At 45.5% G+C, this 21,326-nt stretch overlaps 2 protein-coding genes across 5 annotated transcripts in view; one reads left to right on the plus strand and one right to left on the minus strand.

Moving 5' to 3' along the window:
- Positions 1–4,903, plus strand: part of LUZP1 (leucine zipper protein 1) — a 38,169-nt gene extending 33,266 nt beyond the window's left edge. For both annotated transcript variants that reach the window (XM_064635390.1, XM_064635391.1), the window contains exon 4: positions 317–4,903. In XM_064635390.1, coding sequence (XP_064491460.1) covers positions 317–352 — 36 coding nt within the window. In that variant the 3' untranslated portion in view covers positions 353–4,903. The remainder of the gene's footprint in view (positions 1–316) is intronic.
- Positions 4,904–11,811: 6,908 nt separating this feature from the next.
- The window catches only part of KDM1A (lysine demethylase 1A), a 40,785-nt gene continuing 31,270 nt past the window's right edge, over positions 11,812–21,326 (minus strand). For all 3 annotated transcript variants that reach the window (XM_064635393.1, XM_064635392.1, XM_064635394.1), the window contains 6 exons: positions 21,141–21,273; positions 20,300–20,487; positions 19,759–19,873; positions 15,663–15,790; positions 15,159–15,305; positions 11,812–14,135 (listed from right to left, as the gene is read on the minus strand). In XM_064635393.1, coding sequence (XP_064491463.1) covers positions 13,950–14,135; positions 15,159–15,305; positions 15,663–15,790; positions 19,759–19,873; positions 20,300–20,487; positions 21,141–21,273 — 897 coding nt within the window. In that variant the 3' untranslated portion in view covers positions 11,812–13,949. The remainder of the gene's footprint in view (positions 14,136–15,158; positions 15,306–15,662; positions 15,791–19,758; positions 19,874–20,299; positions 20,488–21,140; positions 21,274–21,326) is intronic.

The raw sequence follows: 21,326 nt of genomic DNA on the forward strand, positions 1-21,326 counted from the left end.
TCAGGTGTTCTGCATCCCAGTTCCAGGACCCACATGCTGGATGTGGAAATGGGTGCGGGGTATCCTACAGCATAAAAAAAGCTATGTGAGGCAGGGCCAGGTCCCTTTGCTTTGGGCTTATTCCCAGCTGGCAGAACCTCTGTCTTCCAAACCCATCCTGTCGCTGCTCTTCCCCACCCCACCATTGGACTGGGATCCTGGTGGGATTTGGGGTAGTTACCAAAGGCATTTGCAATCCTTTTCCACAGAGTAGAAATGCTTGCGGGGCAGCTGCGGGTCCTGCGGGTCCTGTGACGCTGTGGGTTGTCTCTTACAGGGCACTTCCCGGGCCTGCCGGACATCTCGGAGATGAGCTGCATTCCCTTCTGGTCAGTGAAAACAGTGGAGCAAGAGGCAGAATAGTACCAAGCTCACAGGCATCACACCTGTTTGTAACCTCTCCAGAGGCTTCAGGTAGTCTGAAACCAGTTTTGTAATGCGATTTGAAAGGTACAGGAGCTTTACCAGTGAATTATTCTTCATTGCTGAAGAGGCAGCTGCAGAGACTTTGCTCAGGGGACTCCCTTTTCTCATCTCTGTACTTGCAATCTTAATCTTCCATGTAGGATGATAAGTCTGTCTCCATATGGAAACTCTGACTACATAGCCTCTCTGAACAATGGTACTCCCTGGACAAGAGAGAATTTTTTGTTAACCACTTACATTCACACAAGATCCCAGCAGTGTCCCTATGACTACATCCAGCCCATGACAGCTGTCCTCCACAATTGAAAGCTTTCAGTTCCTAGAGACATTTTGCATTCTCCTAATACCCCCTTTTGGCTGGGGTAGTGGTCACCTCAGTGTTCCCAGCACCCTCTCTCTCTAGGCAGGAGGAGACCATTCCCCACTGGTTGCTTGTTGCTTTACACATTGAGAGGGAAGGAGAACAGAAAATGTTGTTTAGAAGCAGTTTGTTCCCTGTTGCTGTCAGTCTCTGCAATGAGCCTTGCATGACCTACTCATCACCAGTTGAGATCCCGCACCAAGAAGTCATCCAGTGAGCCAAACCAGTGTTGCAGCAGCAACAGTTCCTCCTGCCTGGGACTGGAGTGCCATTTACCTGAAGCTTTATGTCTGTCACACTCTGCAGGCAACAGCTCTGCAGCTCATTTTTAGCAGTTGAGCCATAAGAGAAAAAGAAACAAGTGCTTTTCCTCACAGACAAGCAGAATGTCCTTGTTCCTTCCCAAAACAGAGTGGAGGCAGCAGGATTGAACCCTAAGCTGATCTCCAGTATGGTTACAGCCTCGATCTGTGCTCTATCTGCCGTCTACTGTGCCTGGGACTCAAGTGTGGTCAGAGACTGCTTCAAATACAACAGAGATGTGTCCCCCTGTCAGTGCCCCCAGGCCACGGAATGCAGTTGGTGTCACTGTCAGGCAGACACTGCCCCTGCAGCTCCAGGAGGTGCTCAGGTGCTGGAGCAACATCTGCCCTGAGCAGGGTTATTGCTCCTGGCTTGCACAGGCAGGGCTTGGCTAGTCCTTCTTTTCTATTCCACCCCCCAGCTGCTGGGCTGGCCTGTACACAAACAGCACTGACCCCCCCTAGTGCTTCCTGCTGCTTGTGCTTTTCTGCAGAGGGACAGGGGTAATACGCCAGAAGGAAAAGGTCCCTGATCCGTTTTTGAGGTCCTGTGGAAAGAGCTGCACCCCAGCAGCTCCCATGTCTGAGTTGCACCCCACACTCATTCCCATATCCCGCCTCCAGAGAAGCAGGTACCACAGCTGTGTGCCTGCCTGTACTGCGCATCCCTGTGCTGCAGCTCCTCCCTGGCTGCAAAATATCTATGAAAACACAAAGATGTGTTTCAGTGACATGATTATTTTTTTATGAAGATTGTTTGGAGGAAGGGAAAAATTATTTTTGAAAAAAAGTGTTTCCTTTTGCAATTTTTAAGATGTTTTCCCAAATTCATATTTTTAACCCTTTGTTTTATTCTTTTATATGTCATGACTTATAAGTCTCAAGTTGCATAACAAGACAAAAAGATAATGCTTCTAAATTAGTACTGAGTGGCAGCTCTATAATAATCTTTAAATTATATTAAAATAAATTATATGAACCACTCTCTGTTACCATTGACATGGTAACAGTGCTAGTAGAACAAGATAATGGGGAAAAATTTAAATTCAAAATCCAAACTAAAAGAAAGTGAAATTCTGAAGCTAAATTCAGATTTCTGAACTGCTTCCCCATGTGTTTATCAGGAAGGATTGGAAATCCTTGCAGATTGTTCAATCTGAAACCACAGTTTCTTTGTAACAATCCTGTGCAATGGCCATGTCCCTCCTAAGCACCCTGCTCTGCTCAGCACTCACTGTATGTCAGGATCACTGCCACCACCCAAAATCAGATGGATTGCCAGCAGCACTTGCCTCCCGATGCTGTGCTGCCCCCACAGCAGATCCGGCCCTGCAGCCTGCCCAGCAGTGCCCAGCTCAGCACTGCTCCACGGGGCTGCTGCAGCCTGTCCACCGCAGAGTGCTGCCTCTCTTTACCCCTTCTTTTCATGTTCCTCTCAAAACTAAACCTGCTGTCTCAGCAGTCCAAATGCCTCATGCAGTACCTGCTTGCTTAACCTGGAAGCAGCTGGGAAGCACCTTGGCATGTAGCTGCCTCTTCAGTTGTCACAGGGATTATTTCCCTCTCTGTGCATTCCCGAACCTGCTGCTAAGCAGCTCTCCAGCTGTATAACCTGTACCAGTCACAGTCACCGTGGGCGGTTGCGCCTCCAGAGAGTTGGCATGTTGGGGGGCTCCCCTTGCCCTGGGTCACTGCTGCCCAGGACTTGCAGCTTGTTGTACACACCGTGGGACAGCATGTACTGCACTGTACAAGTATTGCTTTGGGCAGCAACTGAATGGCTTTCCACCCAGTCCCCATCCTGCTGCAGGACACTGGTCCACATCCCACGGGACACCCCTACTCATCTACCAGCCCTCTCCTCATCTTCTTGATTCGGATACAGCTTCGCATGGTGCTCCCAAAGCTCCATCCAAGGGAACTGGTTTCAGTCCTGGCCAGGAAGTCTCTGCATCCCTGTGACACGACATGCAGGATAAACACAGGTTTCCCTGTGCCTACCCACAAAACACTGGCTTATTCATCAGCTTTTCAACCCCACAGCTCACCCAGGAACCCCTGTGTCTAAATTGCAAGGAAAGAACCACCAGCAACAATAGCTGTTGGGTTTTCCACTTCTGTCATCCAGGACCAGGCTTTGCTGGAGCAACTAGAGGGCTTCACCTTGCTGCTCAGCTGGCTTATCCACAGCTGCTGCCCCAGCAATGCAGAGCTGCTGGGCACTGTCTGCTCTCCTCAAGTGCTTCTCACAAGGTAACATCTCTCCTTTCTCCAGCTGCTTCAGTCATTTGTTCAATATTTTACAGCAGATACGTTGAACTCCTGCTCTAGACTCAGTCTCACTGCTTGTAAATACTGGACACAGATGTCACACTGGTTGTTTTTACCACAACCAAGATTAAATCTGAGAAAGAAAACCCTCCCTAGAACAGAAAGGGGCCATGCCCTCTGGTCAATGAGTGCAATAGGAGCTGATTGTATTATTAACCTTATAGCAATGACTTCAGGAAACACAATGTGTTTACTCAAATTGCACACTTTTTTTGAACAGCTGTAAAATAGAGTATATGTGTAAATATTGCCATCACTGAAGAAGTATTTGTAATTTTAGCATATAAATATAACCGGCTTTTCAGTAGGCTTGATGATGTGCAAGGCCACGCATCGAGCCCTTGGGTAATTCCAAAGTTGTAAATGTATTTGCTGTACAGAGGAAGTGTGTCAGTGCTCGCTGCTCCCAAGGACCCTGAGCTGCTGGTCCCTTTTGGAGAGCCAGTGGCTTTCCCCAGAAGGGCTGGTGCCAGCCTGAGGGGCAGCAGCTTGCTGCTTCACAGAACAGCTTCCTTCACACCCAGAAACACCTCTGCAGCGCGCAGAGCTGCCTCTCCAGCTGCTCGGGGAGCGTGGGTGTGACAGCTTGGCCATGTGCCCACTGGTGCTGGGCAGTGGGCCTGGTTGAGGGGAGCCCTGTGGCCCTCCCACAGATGGGACCTCCAGCAAGGGAAAAGGGCAGGAAGCACAGGGTGGGGTGGTGCACCTCAGTGCTTCAAGAGACACTTGACACAAGCACATTTCCTAAGTACGGATCGAAGCAATAGTCATATTGGTGTTATCTCTAACATAGTAGACCTTATCTCTGCCACCCTTGCACAGCGTTGGAGTGATCAGGGCCTTGCTCCAGGCCAGCCTCCCACGGGCTGTGCTGTGTGCAAGAGAACACAAAGCCATTGTTTGCAGATGCCTCTGATGGTCAGAACCCAAGTCTCCCAAAGGATCATCCTCCTGGGCTGCCCCATGTGCAGTCCCAGCTCCTGCCTTGGGGAAGCAGCACTCCAGGCTGCATGGAATGTATTTTTAAGAGAATAAATCTATTTTTTTGTATTTGCAAACATATATTTGGGCTGGGGCAGCTTAGTTAGAAGACAAATAATGCAAGAAATCTTTTCATAATCACAGATTCATCTAAGTTAAGCAAATTTTCCAGGGTAACATTATTGCCTTTATCCCTAAAACAAACTTTTGTGTCCAAAATAGAGCTATCAGCACTGTTCCACCCTTTCAGAACTTGCCTGTCTCAGCATGCTGAGTAGAGGAAAGCCAGTGCTTTCCTCCCTACGCTGCCCATGCAGTGGATACTGATGGTGCTCACCTCCTTCAAGTGACACAGTGCTCTTAGTCTGCATGCCAAATGTAAACACACACTTATCTGCATGTCTCTCCTGACTCAAACACTGTCAGCGCTACAGTATATAACCAATAAACACTTCTCTTTTTACGTGTGTGTGATGTGGTGTTTCCAGCAAGTGTTTTCTGCAAGTCCTGTTGCTCAGGGGTGTTGCTGCCCCTCGGTGAGGCGTTGAGGCAGCCCTGGTTGGCAGCAGAGTGTGTGTGTGTGTGGGTCAGTGCAGGAGCTGAGCACCTTGTGCTTCATTCTGTGCCTGTGTTGAGGCATATCTCACACACCCATTCCAGGCTGCATTTCGGGCATGGACAGTGCATACACAGCACAACCAGTTGCACACAGCCACTCTCCACTGTGGCTGGATGAGCTCAACATGGCATTGCTGAGAGTGAGGGAACAAGGGTGTTACTACAGAGGGAAAGAAGCCACCACTTGGTTAGAGCTCTTTCACTCTGTCAGTATTGATTGTAGTGAAACCAGGATCCGTTCGTCACCTGGAAGGCACTGGAGGATACAGAGATCAGTACAAGTGGCAAATCTCCTTCATGATTTCTATTTCTCATGTGCAGGTACAGTTAGCACAGATACAGGTACAATTAGCACCTGTCACATTCAGGATGAGCCCCTGTGACTATAACTTGAAATACGTTGATTTGTAAGGGGGGTACCACACTTTATAGACAAAATTATTCTTCTTGTGTCTGGATTATTCTGTTTGCAAAACAGGATATGTTTCCAGCAGCTCTATGAAATGAGTTATTATGGACAGACATTTTAGGAGCCATCCATAGCTGTCGCTTCAGCTGCTGCTCCCTGGTTAGAGCCCATTAATGCGAGGTAAAGTCCTACAGAGATACCCTCCGTTAAATATTTGTCTAAGAAAACTAACTTCTGGCTTGGCTCTGAGCCCTTTCTGTCCCAGTTCACACAGGCAGCTACTGAGCATCATTAAAGAGGTGGTTGTTTAACTGTAGCTACGACACAAATGCTGCTGTGTCTGGCCTGCTAAGAGCAGCAGAGACCTGTAAACATGTTAGTGAAGCGTTATTCTCCAAAGCTGCCAAATCTGCTGCCAAATCTGGCCTCGTGGTTCAAGGCCAGGCTCACCACTGCTACGTGGGGACAGTGAGGAATGTGAACTGGACCACTGGCCACCCACCATGGCATTGCTGCTTAAAAGCCAGGAAATTTCACTTTTTCCAAAGCCTTTTTTTATTCTGATCTTTTTAATTAGTCACATCTGCTTGGTTTGGTGGGTTTAGGTGATCCTCCTGTTGCCTACAAACAGGTGTACTCTCTTGTTATTTCAGACGCAAACCTCTCTGCTTTAGTCACACCTGTGAGAAGGTTGCTGCTCTATTTAATGGTGAGATGTTGAGCCAGATCCTGTGTGCTGCCCATGCCCAGGTCATTCCTGCTCCTGCCCTGGGTTCCTGATCAGCTGCTCACAGAAGGCAAGCAGTGTCGCACATTTACCTCTGGCATCACACCCAGAGCAGCGTGTACCCAAGCTGCAGAAGCAGCCGATAGCTCCCCTTCACTGTGATTCCTGACCTTGTAAAATAGCTGTTCAACATCATTACCACCACCCCAATGGAAAGAACAAGCCCAATGTTCACAGCCCTGTAAGGAGGTGGGGAACACCCAGTGGCTCCGGAGCCAGCCCCGCTGACCTCTTGATGCCTTTAGCATGCAACACTGCTTCTCACCAGCACAGGGCATGCTGCCTGCCTATATCCAGCCATCCTGTTCCCAACATCCTTGTTAGTATCTTCAGTAACATGCTTTTCAGTCCAAGGATCTGAAACCCAGACTCATTCCTTGCTTTTGGCAGTTGCACTGATGGACATAATTGTTTTCAGTTTCTTGTCACAGAGGCTTACAAAATTGAGACAAATAATACATCCAAATGATTCCCAGTTCATATACTGATTCTAACCACCATCCTACTTGTGCTGAAGCTTCCTGCCACCCCCTCTGCTGGCTTCTTGGAATGTATTCACACCACTTGTGGCACATGGACCCGTCCTTAAAGATGGGCCATAGAGAGGGCACAGACAATTTACAGGCTAATCCCAGAATAGTAGGAGATAATCAGGAATACAAGTGTCTGTTGGAGTTAGGTGAAGGTTCTAGGAGCAGCTGATGGTTGCCACGAGCCTGGTGTCACAGATGCCAGGTGGGCAAAGGGTGTCATTGGTTCTGCTGCACACTAAGACAGAGAGGATCACAGCCAGCCAGCGTTACTGCACCAGGACTCAGCCCTGTGCCAGAGCTTTCCAGGCAGGAGGATATAACCTTAACGAAGGCATTTTACCTATGTGCCTACATTTAATGGCAGTTTCAAGCAGGGATTTCCAGGCTGGAGATGTCCTAGTGTTCTTCCCATCCCAAATAGCATTGCCTGTTCTCCTGGTCCATGTAAAGTTTAACTGACAAGCACTGGCATTCTGGTTACGTGCACTGGAGCAATTGTTGCCGTCTCCTTTGGGGAGTTTAACACACCAGGAGGCATTCATGTACTGCAGTAAGTAGGCAGCAGTATCCCATTTGGTGCAGAGTTCACCTCGGGACGTTGGAACACAGTTCAGTACCTTCCAACCCCAGCCCGTCTCTGCCAGCAGGAAGAAAGATGGAATCCCAGACTTGCATCCCAGGCACGTGGTAACACGGTGCAGTGGGTTGACCCTGGCTGGAGGCCAGGTACCCGCTAAAGCCACTCTCTCACTCCCCTCTGCAACTGGACAGAGGAGAGAAAATACAACAAAGGATTCATGATTTGACACAAGGACCAGGAGAGGTCACTTACTGATCACCATCATGGGCAAAACAGACTAAAGCGGGGATATTAATGAGATTTATTACTAAGAGGATCAGAGCAGAACAGTGAGAAATAAAATAAAAACACCTTCCCCCCATCCCTCACTCCTTCCACATTGTATCTCCTCCCCCCCAGTGGTGCAGGGAGATGGGAATTGGGAGTTATGGTCAGTAGTTGTTTCTGCCGCTGCTCAGAGAGAGGAGTTGGAGTCCTTTCCCTGCTCCCTGTAGGGTCCCTCCCATGGGACACAGTCCTTCACCAACTTCTCCAGCGTGAGTCCATCCCACGGGCAACAGTTCTTCACAAACTGCTGCAACGTGGGTCACTTCTCCATGGGGTGCAGTCCATCAGGAATAAGCTGCTTCCATATGGGTCCTCCACAGGGTCACAAGTCCTACCAGCAAAACCTGCTCCAGTGTGGGCTCCTCTCTTCAAGGAGAGTTTCAAGGAGAGTTTTCAAGGTTAGTTTCATCATTTGAGCAAACCCTACTGTATCTTTGTTATTACAGGTCCTGGTTGTTGATGCTGCACACTACCCTGTTGCCAGCAAGAATTTCGGTGACCCAGGTCTCCATGTCCTGCACTTTAAGAAACTAAATCCAGACCTCTGAACCCTTTGAAGACGGGTTCAGAGTTAGAAGTCAGGGTTCGTCCATCAGGCACTAATGAGATGGGTCTTCCCACTAGCCTTTAGGGCTTCCCAGGACTCACAAGCCCCTGAGTTTTGCAGGATCACAGGCTCAATGACAGTAGAAGGCAATTTCAACAGAATGGGTTGTCCCACATGTGTTTTCAGTGGGAATTGATCCCTTCAATCATCAAGGTGGCACCTTGTCAGTGGCCCAGTAGGACATAACTTGCAAATCTTTGTGTTTCCATGAATTCTTCAGCAGTTACTGGCAATGATGACTGTGTCTCAAACACAGATCCCAACTGTGGCACGAGACATCAGCATGTCTTTTGATCAGGCCATCATCCTGCTCTACTGTACCACTACTTACCTCCTAGTCTGTCAAATTCTAATAAATTCTCCATATGAGGGCTTGGAGCACTTCCACAGCCATGAGTCATTTTTCCCTGGGTCAGGCTAACAGACATTACCCCCTCTATATTTAAAGCTTTCCTTGATGGTGTAATTCCTAACTCTCTGCCTGCCTTTTATTCAAAACACTAATTTGGGCCCCTGTATCAATTAGTGGGCCCACAGGAATGTGTCTTGTGCTTTTCCTTATCAACAGACCATTGGCAAAAATTCACCACACTGATCTGGTGGCCTGAACCCCAAACCTTGGCTTCCAGTTTTTTAACTCCTTCAGGTCTTATTGGAAAGATGCAAAAGGGTTGATGGCACACGGCTGGAGGACACCTGTATCCTGGCCCCTCATCATCCCTTTTAACAGCTCTGCCCCTTGCCTGTAGGCTTGGAGGGCAACTGACTGAATGAACGTGTAACTTCACTTGGGCACTCCCAGCCCTTGGGCCTTTCCTGAGGGATTATCGTCCCCTGGGTGGGCTCCATTAGCTGTGCCTCAGGCAGTTGAGGCTGTTGAGGGGTGGAGTGGGGGCTGCTTGGGGAGAGGTTTCCCACTGGTCTGTTGAACCTTGCTATTCTGCTGGCCCCACTGGCCATACCAGCCCCCCCCATGCCTGTAGGTAACTGGGCTGTGCAGCATCTGCCCAGGTCACTGCAGGTGTAGGTGGAAGCTGATGGGTTTGCTGATTCAGTTTAAGGTGGTTGGGGGCCGCTGGCATGGCCATGGCACCCTGTTGTCCCCCCTCATACATGCCAAGATCTTCCCCGTGTTCCCATCCCACTCCTTGGATTCTGTGCCCGTGATTAATTTCAGCATTTGGACAATGCTGGGTTGTGGGCTTTGTTACTGGTGCCAGCACAATTTCAATTTTTTGTTCTAACAGACGTGTCCGCTCTCTTTTCACTTCTTTTACAGCTTTATCTTCAGCTGTTTTCTTCAAGCTCCCTTGTGCCTGCACAAGGCACACCCTGAGATGCACACACAGCTCCTCTGCCTTTCCCATTTTTCTTGCTTTCTTGGCATTGATGTATTCTCCACAATGCTGGGGGGGTTGAACTTTGTCCCTTCCATTCCCAGAAGAAGAGGGGCACAGCGCTGCCTCTGTAACAATTCCCTGTTGGCATCCTGCTGATTTGCCAAGTAAGAAATTTGTAAGCTCAGCCTTACAAAATCAAGACAAATAATATATTCAAGCAAGGTTTATTTTATAAACCAGTGAAACCAAATAAACCAATTAAAGCTCTGCCAACAATGGAATACAGATTCATGATGTCCAGTGGAATTCATATGGCCTGAGTTAAGAATTCTCAAGATATTACAAGAGTAACCCAGAATGTGCTCTCACTCACCTAAGAAGGTGAAGTCTACTGACTTCGAGGAGCTCCCTTGAGTGGCATCCCAACCCACAGGAAGGCCCCAGCCTCACCTGCTGCTCTGAGGGCTGACTCAACTGGCAGAGCTATAGCCCACTCTGATCTGCATCTGTGGTCAGATACAGTCACGTTAACCCTCTCTGGCCAGGGTCTGACCTTCTGCCCCACCACAGCTGCCATGTGGGTGTGATGGGGGTCAGCCTGCAAGAGGGGCCATCAGCACCACACACCTGATGCCAGCCACAACACAGCAGGTCAGTGGCAGGCACTGCCTGGAGGACTTGGTTCCTGCTGGAGCAGCTGCACCTGCCACAATTCTCTGCACTCAGCTTGAACTGGAATTCTGTGTAGTGTCATCAGGTTATGCAAACGAGGTTTAAGGATATGCAAAGTCTTCAGTCCCCAAAGACTCTGTTAACACACCATCCAAGCTCACAGACAGCACCAAGTCAGGCACAGCAGCCACAGCTATTTCCCCTCAAAAAAGCCAAATAAAGCAGTCATGTTTTTATCAGGTGGTAGCCTTGACTCCACAGGGAAGGGAAGGCCTGTTCATTCTTTTCAGAATGGAGCATGTCCAGAGAAGGGCAACAAGGCTCTGAAAGGTCTAGAAAAATATGTCTTATGAGGAATGGCTGAGGGAGCTGCGTTTGTTTTCTGTGGAGGAGGCTCAGGGGGGACCTCATCGCTCTCCACAGCCCCCTGACAGGAGGCTGCGGTGAGTGAGGTGTGGGCCGGTCTCTTCTACCGTGGCCCCTGTGAGAGCACCAGAGGAAAGCACCATCTTAGCTGAGATGGGAGATTCAAATGGGATATTAGAAAAAATTGTTTCACTGTTCCAGTGGTCGGGCACTGGAATAAGTCGCCCAGGGAGGTGGTGGAGTCACCATCCCTGAAGGTGGTCAAGAGGCACCTGGTTCTGGTGCTGGGTGATGTGGTTTAGAAGTTACAGTGGTAGTGCTGGGTGGATGGTTGGACTGGATGACCTTGTAGGTCTCTTCCAACCTTAATGATTCTATGACTCTTAAGAAATGAGATAAAGCCAAGTAGGCTTGAACATGACTCCTGGAAGGAGGTGGAGGCTCAGGCAAGACCATCCCTTACTGTTTCCTTCATGCTCTTCCACTAGCTCCATGCTCTGAGGTGGAGTTTTTCCAAGTGTCCTCGGGCTTACCAAAATCTTACCAGCTGCAGCCATTCCCATCCCAGGCCAGACTCCAGGACCTCCTTTCAGGAGCAACTTGGCTATCCTTCCTCTTCAAATGGTCCAGCTACCTCCAGAACTGTAGTGAGTTGCCAATAAATGGTAATTTGTTTTCTTTGAAAGCTGCAGCACCTCAGCTGCTTCTTAAAACAGGCAGAGTCTGCACACTTCAACCATGAGGACCTGCAGGTCATACCCACCCCAAAACCCAGGTAAGTGATACTCTAAATCCTTACCCATTCAACAGGCACATTCCCTCTGCTGACCCAAAACAAGCACAGAGCACTGTAGAGATCGGGAGATTCCGGTCCCTCTGGGCCGAGAAACACTAGAGTGGGTGTGCAAGGCTTAATGAAGGCCAACAGAGCACATGGAAGCACCACAGCCACACTCAAATCCACACTGCATCCTCCACCACTGACAGCTCAGAAAGCACTGGCTCCTGTTGCTGAGCAGAGATTCAGCAGTCCGATACTTATGGTGTAGCTGCAGTGATAGCAACTCACGCTTGCCTCAGACCATGCAGAAGTGGCCTGGTATTTGTCTGGAAAAAGACATCTTTGACTACATTAAGTTCAGGACTATTTTATTTTCTAGCGGGCCTGAAGTGCTTTTAAGAGTTTCTGACACTTTGCTAGAGCATGCAGGATGTCACGACAGAGATGGCACCATCATGAATCCCAACAGCAAACCACCCTACAAATATGGAGACCCAATTACATGGCATAGCACCCCAATTCTCTTCCCATCTTCAGTCAGAGTAGCCAAAAGGAGCTCAGCTGTTGGTGGATTTTAAAGGTCTGTCACATCTGTCATCCTGGAACAGGTTTCCCTGGTGTTGATGAGCATAAGGCAGGGACTCTTGAGTTTCAAATTACTCCCCATTTACTCTCCGTCACCCTCAGACACTCCTCCTCCGTGCCTTGCTGGACTTTCAAGTCCTGCCCCCCTTCAGTGACAGTTTTCTGACCAACCATCACAAGTCTCTCTTGTCCCTGGAAGGCACAGCAAGAATGAGTGATGTTGCTCAATACTATCCCTTTTCACCAAGGGCTCAAGTAGCAACAACATTTGCAAAGTTAGAGACCTGAGGAAAGTAACACTGATTTAGATGGGAGGTTTGGCATAAAGGGTCTCCCATGGCACCAAATCCAACCAACCTCCAATGGGCTTAGTCCTTGACACCTCCAATCTGTGTCCCCTTCACAGCCTAATACTCTGGCCACATGAGCCCTTTCTCATGGCTTGTCAGAAGGACCGGCTATGGAGATACCTGCTCACAGACCTAAACATGTCAGGAGAAAGCAACCACAAGACATGGTCAGGATGAATGATCTCCTGCTGCAAAGAAGGATACACAAGAAAACAGTAGAAGCAATGATGATAGAAGATGGAGAGTCTGTGGCCAAAGACAACAGAGCCAGAAACAAGCAAGGTCTGCAGTCGTGCCTCTGTGTGCATTTTCTTCAGAGAGAAGCATGGGCAGTGTAATTGTAGATGGATAAGCATGGAACAAGAGAAGGCATCAGAACAGAAGGTGCAAGGGCAGAAGGAAGTTGGGATAGACTGCACATATACAGACATGGGGTCAGAGAATGAGAACAGGAGCAGTGAAGAGCAGAAAAGCCAGTGTGAACAGAGACTGCAGCTAGGTGAGACAGACATAAACTGCAGAAAAAGGAGGATGAGAAAAGTTCAAGAAATAAGAAAAGTCTAATGCTAATGGGGAAAGAAAGGAGAGGGAAAAAAGATCTAAATGCTTACATAAAACTGCTCTGTGCAATGAAAAGAAAGCTCTATTGTGCTTGTGATGAATTATAAGAAGGAGAATACATGGAAAAGCAGCCAAACCGAAGTGATTTTCAGAAGCATAGTGGCAGTTGCAACATCATCTCATCAGTCTGGCAGAAACAAAGCCAAGAGGTACAGAGTGAATACCTGCACTAAGCAGAAGTCAAGAACTCAGGTCTTTCAGTTAACTTCCTGTCTAGGCAACTCTCTCTCTATATAAACAAATGCTAATATTTTTTCTAGTTTTTAACTTACAAATATGCAATTCTGAAGATTTCTTTTGTTCGAAAGTATTTAATAAAACAGTATGCTTAGCCTGCTCAGTGATACCAACTTACTCTCTACAACAGGATGCAGCTGGTGTAGCAGCCAATGGACCATTTTGGAGGGATGTGATTTGCTGTTACTGGTAGGTAAACAGTTGCTCCAAATTCTCAAAACCACACAGGAATAGAATTGGTCAAAAATATTAGTCTTCAAAACAAAACCATAGAAAAACCACAAAGAAGTTTACATAAATTCTACACTAAGTTACTATTTGTAGCAACCAGCTTCTAGAGGGCCTTGTGCAATTACCAAACTGTAAATACACACACAGGTAGAAAAAATCCCATTCCAAAAAACCTCCAGCTACAAGCTTGACTTTCAAAAGTACCTGCAGAATCAAAGTCCCTCACCAGCTTCACAGTAAAGGATTCTGTTTACACTGTCCCTTCAAACAGCTCTAAGGTTTTTAGAAGGCTGCCAAGCCAAAGGTTCAGTGAGCTTCTGTAAGGCCATTCTCACACAAATGTTGTACAGTAACTCAGGGTCCTCTCAGCAGACTCTGCTAGAGACTACATGAGTATCTTCATCCCAGAGTCCACAACAGTAGCACTGTGGGCTTCACACCCTCTTCTGAGGCCTCCCGCTCCCCTCACATGCTGGCAGCCTGCTGCGGGGGCACGCCGGGCGCGGGCTGGCGCGGCAGGGTGTACATGGCCCCCAGGAACTGGTCGGCGATGCGCCCGGCCTCCCGCAGCCCGCTCAGCAACGCGCCGTGCACCGTCGCGGGGTAGTTGCGAATGGTGTGTTCTCCCGCGAAGAAAAGGCGTGGAACGGGCTGGGGGACAGAGAGCACTGTTAGGGTTTGCTCATGTTCCTTCAGATCCTGCAGCAAATGATACTTTAAGGATGTTAAAAGTGCTCAAATCACAACATAATCTCCATTAACATGAAGGTGGTGCATATAAAATAGTCTCCAATTAAACTATTTTAACCTGTGTACAAATTACCAAGAAAATAAAGCTCTACTCAATAAGCAATGTTTGCAGAGCCAGAGAAGCAGAGGAGGGTCATGTCCCAGCTGTATCGAAACAGCATTTGCATGTTGTATCTGTAACTCCACAGCCAAACTGTCAAAACGTATTTAGGAAGAATGGTTTCTGATCCTGGTACATGAACTCTAGCACAGTTAGTAAACAAAAACTGTAGCAATTCACTAAAATCAGCGGTTTCTCTTTAAACTGAGGCCTAAAGCAACTATCCACAGAATCATAAAATGTAGGAGAAAATCATGTATTTCATTCTGCAAGGAATCACTTTATCCATAGCTGAGTGTATTAAAGACTTGTATCATTAGAACAAGAACCCAAATAAAGCTAAAGCTACACACCCTTTTCTGGCAGTGCTTTCAAGAGTGGCTGTTGCTTTCAAACTTCCATCTGCTCAACATGAACTGGAGATAACTCCTGCCTTCATTGTGTTTGCCCCCTATTTGGGACAGACCTTTTGATTCCCGGTCATCTCACTCTGGCCTTCACCCTCTTTCAAATCACTACAACTCACTTAAATATGGTGATGGACAATAAAAATACAGAGGATGAAACACACATGTAATACTAAATATTCCGTTCAGACATTACCACACTGACTTTCTGAATAAAAATGCTCTTTTTTTTTAGCAAACAAATGACACCAAACCTGTGATGGCAGAACTCATGGATGGAAAAATTATTTTACAGGTTTTAATAATTCATCATAAGATGCAAGTTATCTAAACTTGTGTCTAGATATGCATGCAAATTACTCAGAGAAATCATCCTATTTTGAAATTTTTCTAAAAATAACTGAAACATATTCTCACCTGTGGAGCACCTGGAATGGCTGGCCCTGGAGTAATTGGCTGAGCCATCAAATCATAGTCATTTCCAGAGGATCCAGCTGCTACATAGGAGTATGATCCCCGGGCCCATGGGTCGGCACGCCAGCGGGACACCACGGTCTCTTTAGGCTGAGACAAGACAGGAACTTCAGTTGTTGAGACAGTGCAAGTCCTACAGTTTGTGCCAAATACAAATGATGCAAATTGCAACAATATAAGGAACAAAGTCCTTCGGTTGACGCTAATGGTGGAATTTCATGTTTATATTCTAACACACACTAAACTAAATCTTTCGTGGTGATTCCTTAATCCTTCCCAATATATCACCAGACCCTGCTGCACATAGCTTCTCAACTGGAACTCACACCTTGTACAGCTGCTCACACCCACTGTGTATATACTACTTTCTTTGTTTCTTCTCCCATTATCAACATGATGACAATGCACCTTCCTACTCCTTCAGCCCAAGCCGCTGCCTGTACTGACCTGGGGCACAGCGCTGCTGCCAAATATGCCTTTGAGAATAGCAAGGCACCGACCAACAATGACATCATCACTGATATTCTCCATGATCCCCGCTGCTTCTCCTGCTACTAAGGCCAACAAAATTGGCGCTGTGGGGGGTGGGGAAGGAGAGAGAAAAAAACACTTCAATTACTGAAATCGAACATTTTAATCAGACAAGTTGGACTTGGCTATCCAAGATCTGCAGGTAAGTCACAAGATTAGAAACTAAACAAATCCGACAAAAGTAGTCCTAAATCTTCTAGTATCATGTCAAAATAACAAAAGGAAAATGTATTTATATATGCCATGGTGCTATTTAGAATTATCAAGAGAACTGATGTATTACAAAATAAATACACACATCAGGAAGCACAGCAAGCAGAAGAGAGGATTTCTTCAGTTAAGATATCACTTGTTTGACATAGAAGCATCCACTGGGATTTAACACCCAACTGTGCCACATTTAAGGGAACTCAGTACCTTCCAAACAGTCTAATTTAGGCATGATTAACTGCAGCAGAGCAGTTCAGTTACCAGTGTAAGTACTTCCCTCATACAAATATTTAGATTTCCTTTTTAACAAAGAACATTCACATTAAATAATCTCAATAGAGTGAAAACAATGAGCAGTAGAACAATTTCCAGAAAAGAAGCAATTCTGAGAAGAATTCAGAAGTCAAATGGACAGGTATCAAATAACTCAGCAGCCATGAGACGCTGTGGTTAAGAGCAGTAATGTGATTCCAGGATATACACGAAACAGATTATGTTGTTTTCCCTCTGGCCAGCTGCGGTAAGAGTAAGCTCACATTTCTGGTAGTCACAAAGTCACAGAAAATTTTAGGTAAGTATTGAAGAAACACCAAAATAACTCAGGGGCAAGAAACAGGTATTTACAAGTGATTCAGATCTCAGCACAGTTACTTAATGAAAACTCTCTCAGTTGATCTTTCGCCTCCTGGAGGTATTTATGAACTCTTAAATTTAGCAAAGAAAATACTACAACTAGAAACAGACATCAAGCATGTTGAAATGGAAAATAAAGTCCCTGTTAAAAACCTGGCTTTAACTTTTGTACAAGTTTCCAATGTGATTAGTGAATTTGTTCTGTCCTGGTATAGATGAAGATCTCCTGGTGTACATTCTCATCAAGTCCTTAAAGACAACTGGGAGAAGTTCAGCTTCAATACACAGGTTGAAATACCCAATAAAGTATTCTGGTTAAAAACAAAAGCCTTTGAAATTCTGATAATTACACTACTTCAGACACAATTAAGACACTTAAATATGCAGGACTAGAGAAAAAAGATACAGGATTGCTCCTCTAATTTAACTCAATTTTCTGAAAGATTAAGGCCAGTCTTTCAAACAATTGAAAGAAAGAACAAAAAACTGGTTTCCTATCATCCATAGGCATTGGGGATTTTTTTTGTCATTTCAGCAGCCAAGTCTTTCCTAGTTTGCCATCCCTGACACAATGAGATCCTGAACGTCTTAGCAACTATTCAGTCAACAAATTTTTTCTTGATGGAACAACTATGTATTCAAAATGCAGCTTCCAGTGAATTTTTCACTGAAAACTTGTATCCAGACAACCCCAAAATATTTCTGTGGAAATCCTTCCTTTTTTGTAAGCATTTATCTAGACCTGAAAATACTGCTATTCAGCCACCTGGTAAGTTCACAACTGTAACAGAAAGGCAGATGGCAGTAGCAGAACAATTACTATTTTGCTATGCAAATACCCAAGTGCTGCTCAGAAAAGCTTCTTGTATGACGAGCATGTGTCACTGCTCCCCAAGAAATTCTCTCCTTGAGGCAGTGATGTTTACTAAGCCTTGATACCAAATACCAAGAACGCAGTTTAGCCATTGATCAGCAATCACAGAGATATGATGATGAGGCCCTTTCTCTATCTCATCTCTAGGAAAAATGGAAGAGTCAGGCAAGAAAACAGAGACTGAAATGTTATAGGACTTCCAGAAAACACTGAACATTTCTGCCAGGCATTCCTCTGCCCTGTGGATGGAGTTTCTCCATCTTCACAGCTATGACAATAACCCAAGAGTGTGGCAGAGCGAGAGGCACCAGCAGCATGGGTCAGCTGCTCTGGGCTAGCCACAGCATTCCTGAGCCAACAGGTGTTCTCAGCAGGGATTACCCTGGGCTATACTGAAACCACTGGGAGGACTCTTGTCTGACCTATAACAGGGCAGGCAGTACAGACAGGTGTAGTCTATTTACCTGATCCATTCCCCCATATATCTTTAAACACTCCTCAGAGATCAACTGGTCTCTGACAACCCAAGGAGTTCATGCAACATATGCTGCGATAATTCTATCTTCTGCTACACTTCTTGTTTCTGGATTAATAACTTCTTCAATCAGTTTACAGAGTTTCTGCCCAAAATACTACAGCTACAGAAATACAGACTATGACAGCAATAAACAGCAGCTTCACAAGTTCAGTCAGGTCTACTTCAATATTTCAGTCTAACCACGTTAACTCCCTCCCAACTATCCACGATAAATGGTAATTGTTGTTTTCAATTTCAGCCACCTGACTTGTGCTTCAGCATGGGGTTTTACTGCACTGCTGTTTTATTTTTACCTGCTCTGCCTATTTTCATGAGAAAGAAGGGTTGGAACCTAGCAGCAAAACCTTTCTATGTGACATGGTCTTTCCACCTTAAACCAAAACCTCCACACTACTTGTTAAGGATGTAATAAAGTCATCCTAAAGCCACAAAAGCAACATGAACAGCCTTGCTATCCAAGGCTCATTACTTGTATTTCTCCAGTGAAGTCTTATCAAACATTTTTACAATTCAATACCCTAGAAAGGCACTGTCCTTGCACAGTAATTTTTTTGCAGTTAAAAGAAAAATCTGGCCTGCCTATGACAGAAAGGAAGAAAACCGCCTGGTCATCTGCAAGACAAATATATCTCATTTAATAGGCTCACTGTATATACACTTTTGCTTTTAGTCTGGTATATGGCAATAAAAAAACCAGTATGCTTACTGCAGAGATCTCCTGACAATCTATTGTGGCAGCATCAGCTGCAGATAAACCAAAACTACTAATGGCAAAGTTCATCTGTAGAAACAGGCAGAGCAATCAATATCTTTTGCCTACTTAAGCATTTTCTAAAGAGGAGTTCTAAAATTATCTGTCAGTCTGAGACCCATAGTTTACAGTCACAACTAGTTTGCTGCTCAAAACAGGAACCAAGGTCATCCATTCAACAAACTGGAGACCCCACAGCTTGCCTGGAGGGGCACACTGCAGCTTAACCATGTGGATGGACCTGCAGCTCATCAAGCTGGAATGGCATTGCTCAGCAAGAGGAACAGAGCTATCCCAAAGCCTCCAGTCTGCTCCACTGAAATCCAGGTGTTCAGTACTCCAAAGGCTGCACTGTACTCCCCAACAAACTGAAGGAGTATAACTTGCAAGTATTGAGTTCTGCACTCAGCCACTTAAAGGAATACACAGATCAATAGCACCTCTTACATCTGAAAAAAGTGTTAGTTATCTTATCAAGTGGCCAGAGAAAAAACTCAATTTCAAATACACTTATGAACTAAGAAATGGCTTTTAATTCAGAAATGCTGCAGTGACAAATCACCTTTCCTTGGAGAACTCAATGCACCCTCCTGACAAAGTAGATAATTAGGACAACACTGGAAGTTGAGTGGTTCCAGAATACCAGTGGCAACTAATAGATGCTTAATGGAAGGTAACACTGAGTAGGTCACAGGACAACTCCACCAAAGTGTAAGACAATAAAGTAGCTATAGAAGTGCAAGTGTTACAGTAGATAGTTGTAATGCAATTTAACATGCACAGCCTGGAATCTAGCATCAGTAAACTCACATTCAGCTATGTGCTGCCCTAATCTACTACAGAACTGTTTGCAGTCAGTGCTGCTCTCTGCTTCCATTTGTCTTCCTACAATACTATCTTTTTATCATATCCATATGTGAACACTGACAGCATCTTAAAACATATTTTCTAGATCTGAAACTACACAAATGAGGCACTCGCAAAAGTAGACATGCACCACAGATACCTTTGTACAGGTTCCAAAAGAGGAAAAGTTCTCCTCTGCTTGCAGTAGTGCTCCCAACATGGCCAAACAAATTGACACTCGGATCCCAGAAGACACGATCAAAACATAACACAACCTAGAAAGAAAGAGTATCGACAGTTAGGAGAAGAACTAAGGACAGAAGAAATAAAGACAACTGCATTCATTGATGTTTATATCACTGGACAGGTCAAGAAAGGGAAATCTGGTGAATATATACTGCATGTACATAATATGGAGGTGTGCGCCTACACTGCTTTCCCACAGGTTAGTGTGCTCTCATAGTTTACCAATTTGCTGGTTAACAAGATCCAGCAGACCTACTTCTGCAATTTAACTCTTTAAAACCTGGAAAATAGAGAGGAGGCCCTTACAGTTCTTCAGACAAATTTCATCATCAAATCCTAGCAATATAGCCATGGGAAAGACATTCTTCCTCTTCACCACCACATATTCCACCCACATTTCATATTTTACCCATGGCGACCCCTGAACTACTGCAGTTTCCTCAGTGACAGCTCACCTTGTTCAGGTTGCCAAATCCCATACGCTGCACTGCAGAAGTTTTCCACTCTGGAAGAGGTGGCACAAACTGAACTGCTGGAGGCTGCTGTTTCAACACTCCTAAGGGCAGAGTGCACAGCACAGCATCACACTTATAAATGAAGGTCTGGCTGGTAGATCGCGTATTTACAGCTATTACTTCACAGCCTGGAAAGGGGAGACAAAAACAATTTAATAGGCCAGGAGGCAAGAGCACTGGATTAAAAATTAAAGAAACTACCATAACCACATTAGAAAATATTTTGTTTATTGAGAGAGCTTTACACTAACAACTGCTTAACTTGCAGGCAAGTGAATGTTACTGACCACTTAGTTCCACTGCAGAAAAGGTAATTAATACAGCATCTGAAAATGGCCTTAACTGGGATAAGCCTAAAAGTTCATCCAGTAAATGATATTTAAAGATACGCATAAATAAACAGCAAGTAGAGAGTGAGCCTCTCATTGCATTGCTCTCCCAACTCACAGTTTCCCAAGCCTAATGTTTTGAAAAACAACAAAAAGATACATTCTTTCCATTATATTAATTTATATTTTTAATACCAGATTCTGTGGCACCAAGCCTTAAGCAGTCTCAGACCACTTACTCCAAATGCTTTGATTGATGATGTAAAGAAATAAAAGAATGAATGTGAACAATCAGTAAATACAACTGAAATGGACTATGTCAAATGAGTCATAGAAATAAGCAAAAAAACATTCAGGACAAATAAATCTCTAACAACTTTCTACACAATTAATCCCAATAACAACCATGTCTGTTTATCTAACCCCAAATGTGTAATGGAGGTTTCACATACCTGATGCCGTATAGCGAACCTGTCGAACTGCTGTGTTTAATTTAATATCCAACCCTTCTGCCAAGGCTACAGGCACACAGGAATATCCATTCCTCACAGTCAAGTGACTGCCTGTGAATTCAAAGTCATCATCCTAAAATAAAGAGGCATAAATTTATAATGAAGTGCCCTAAATCAAGAGAAAAT

The sequence above is a fragment of the Pseudopipra pipra genome, chromosome 24 (genome assembly GCF_036250125.1).
Source record: "Pseudopipra pipra isolate bDixPip1 chromosome 24, bDixPip1.hap1, whole genome shotgun sequence".
In the NCBI taxonomy this organism is placed as follows: Eukaryota; Metazoa; Chordata; class Aves; order Passeriformes; family Pipridae; genus Pseudopipra; species Pseudopipra pipra.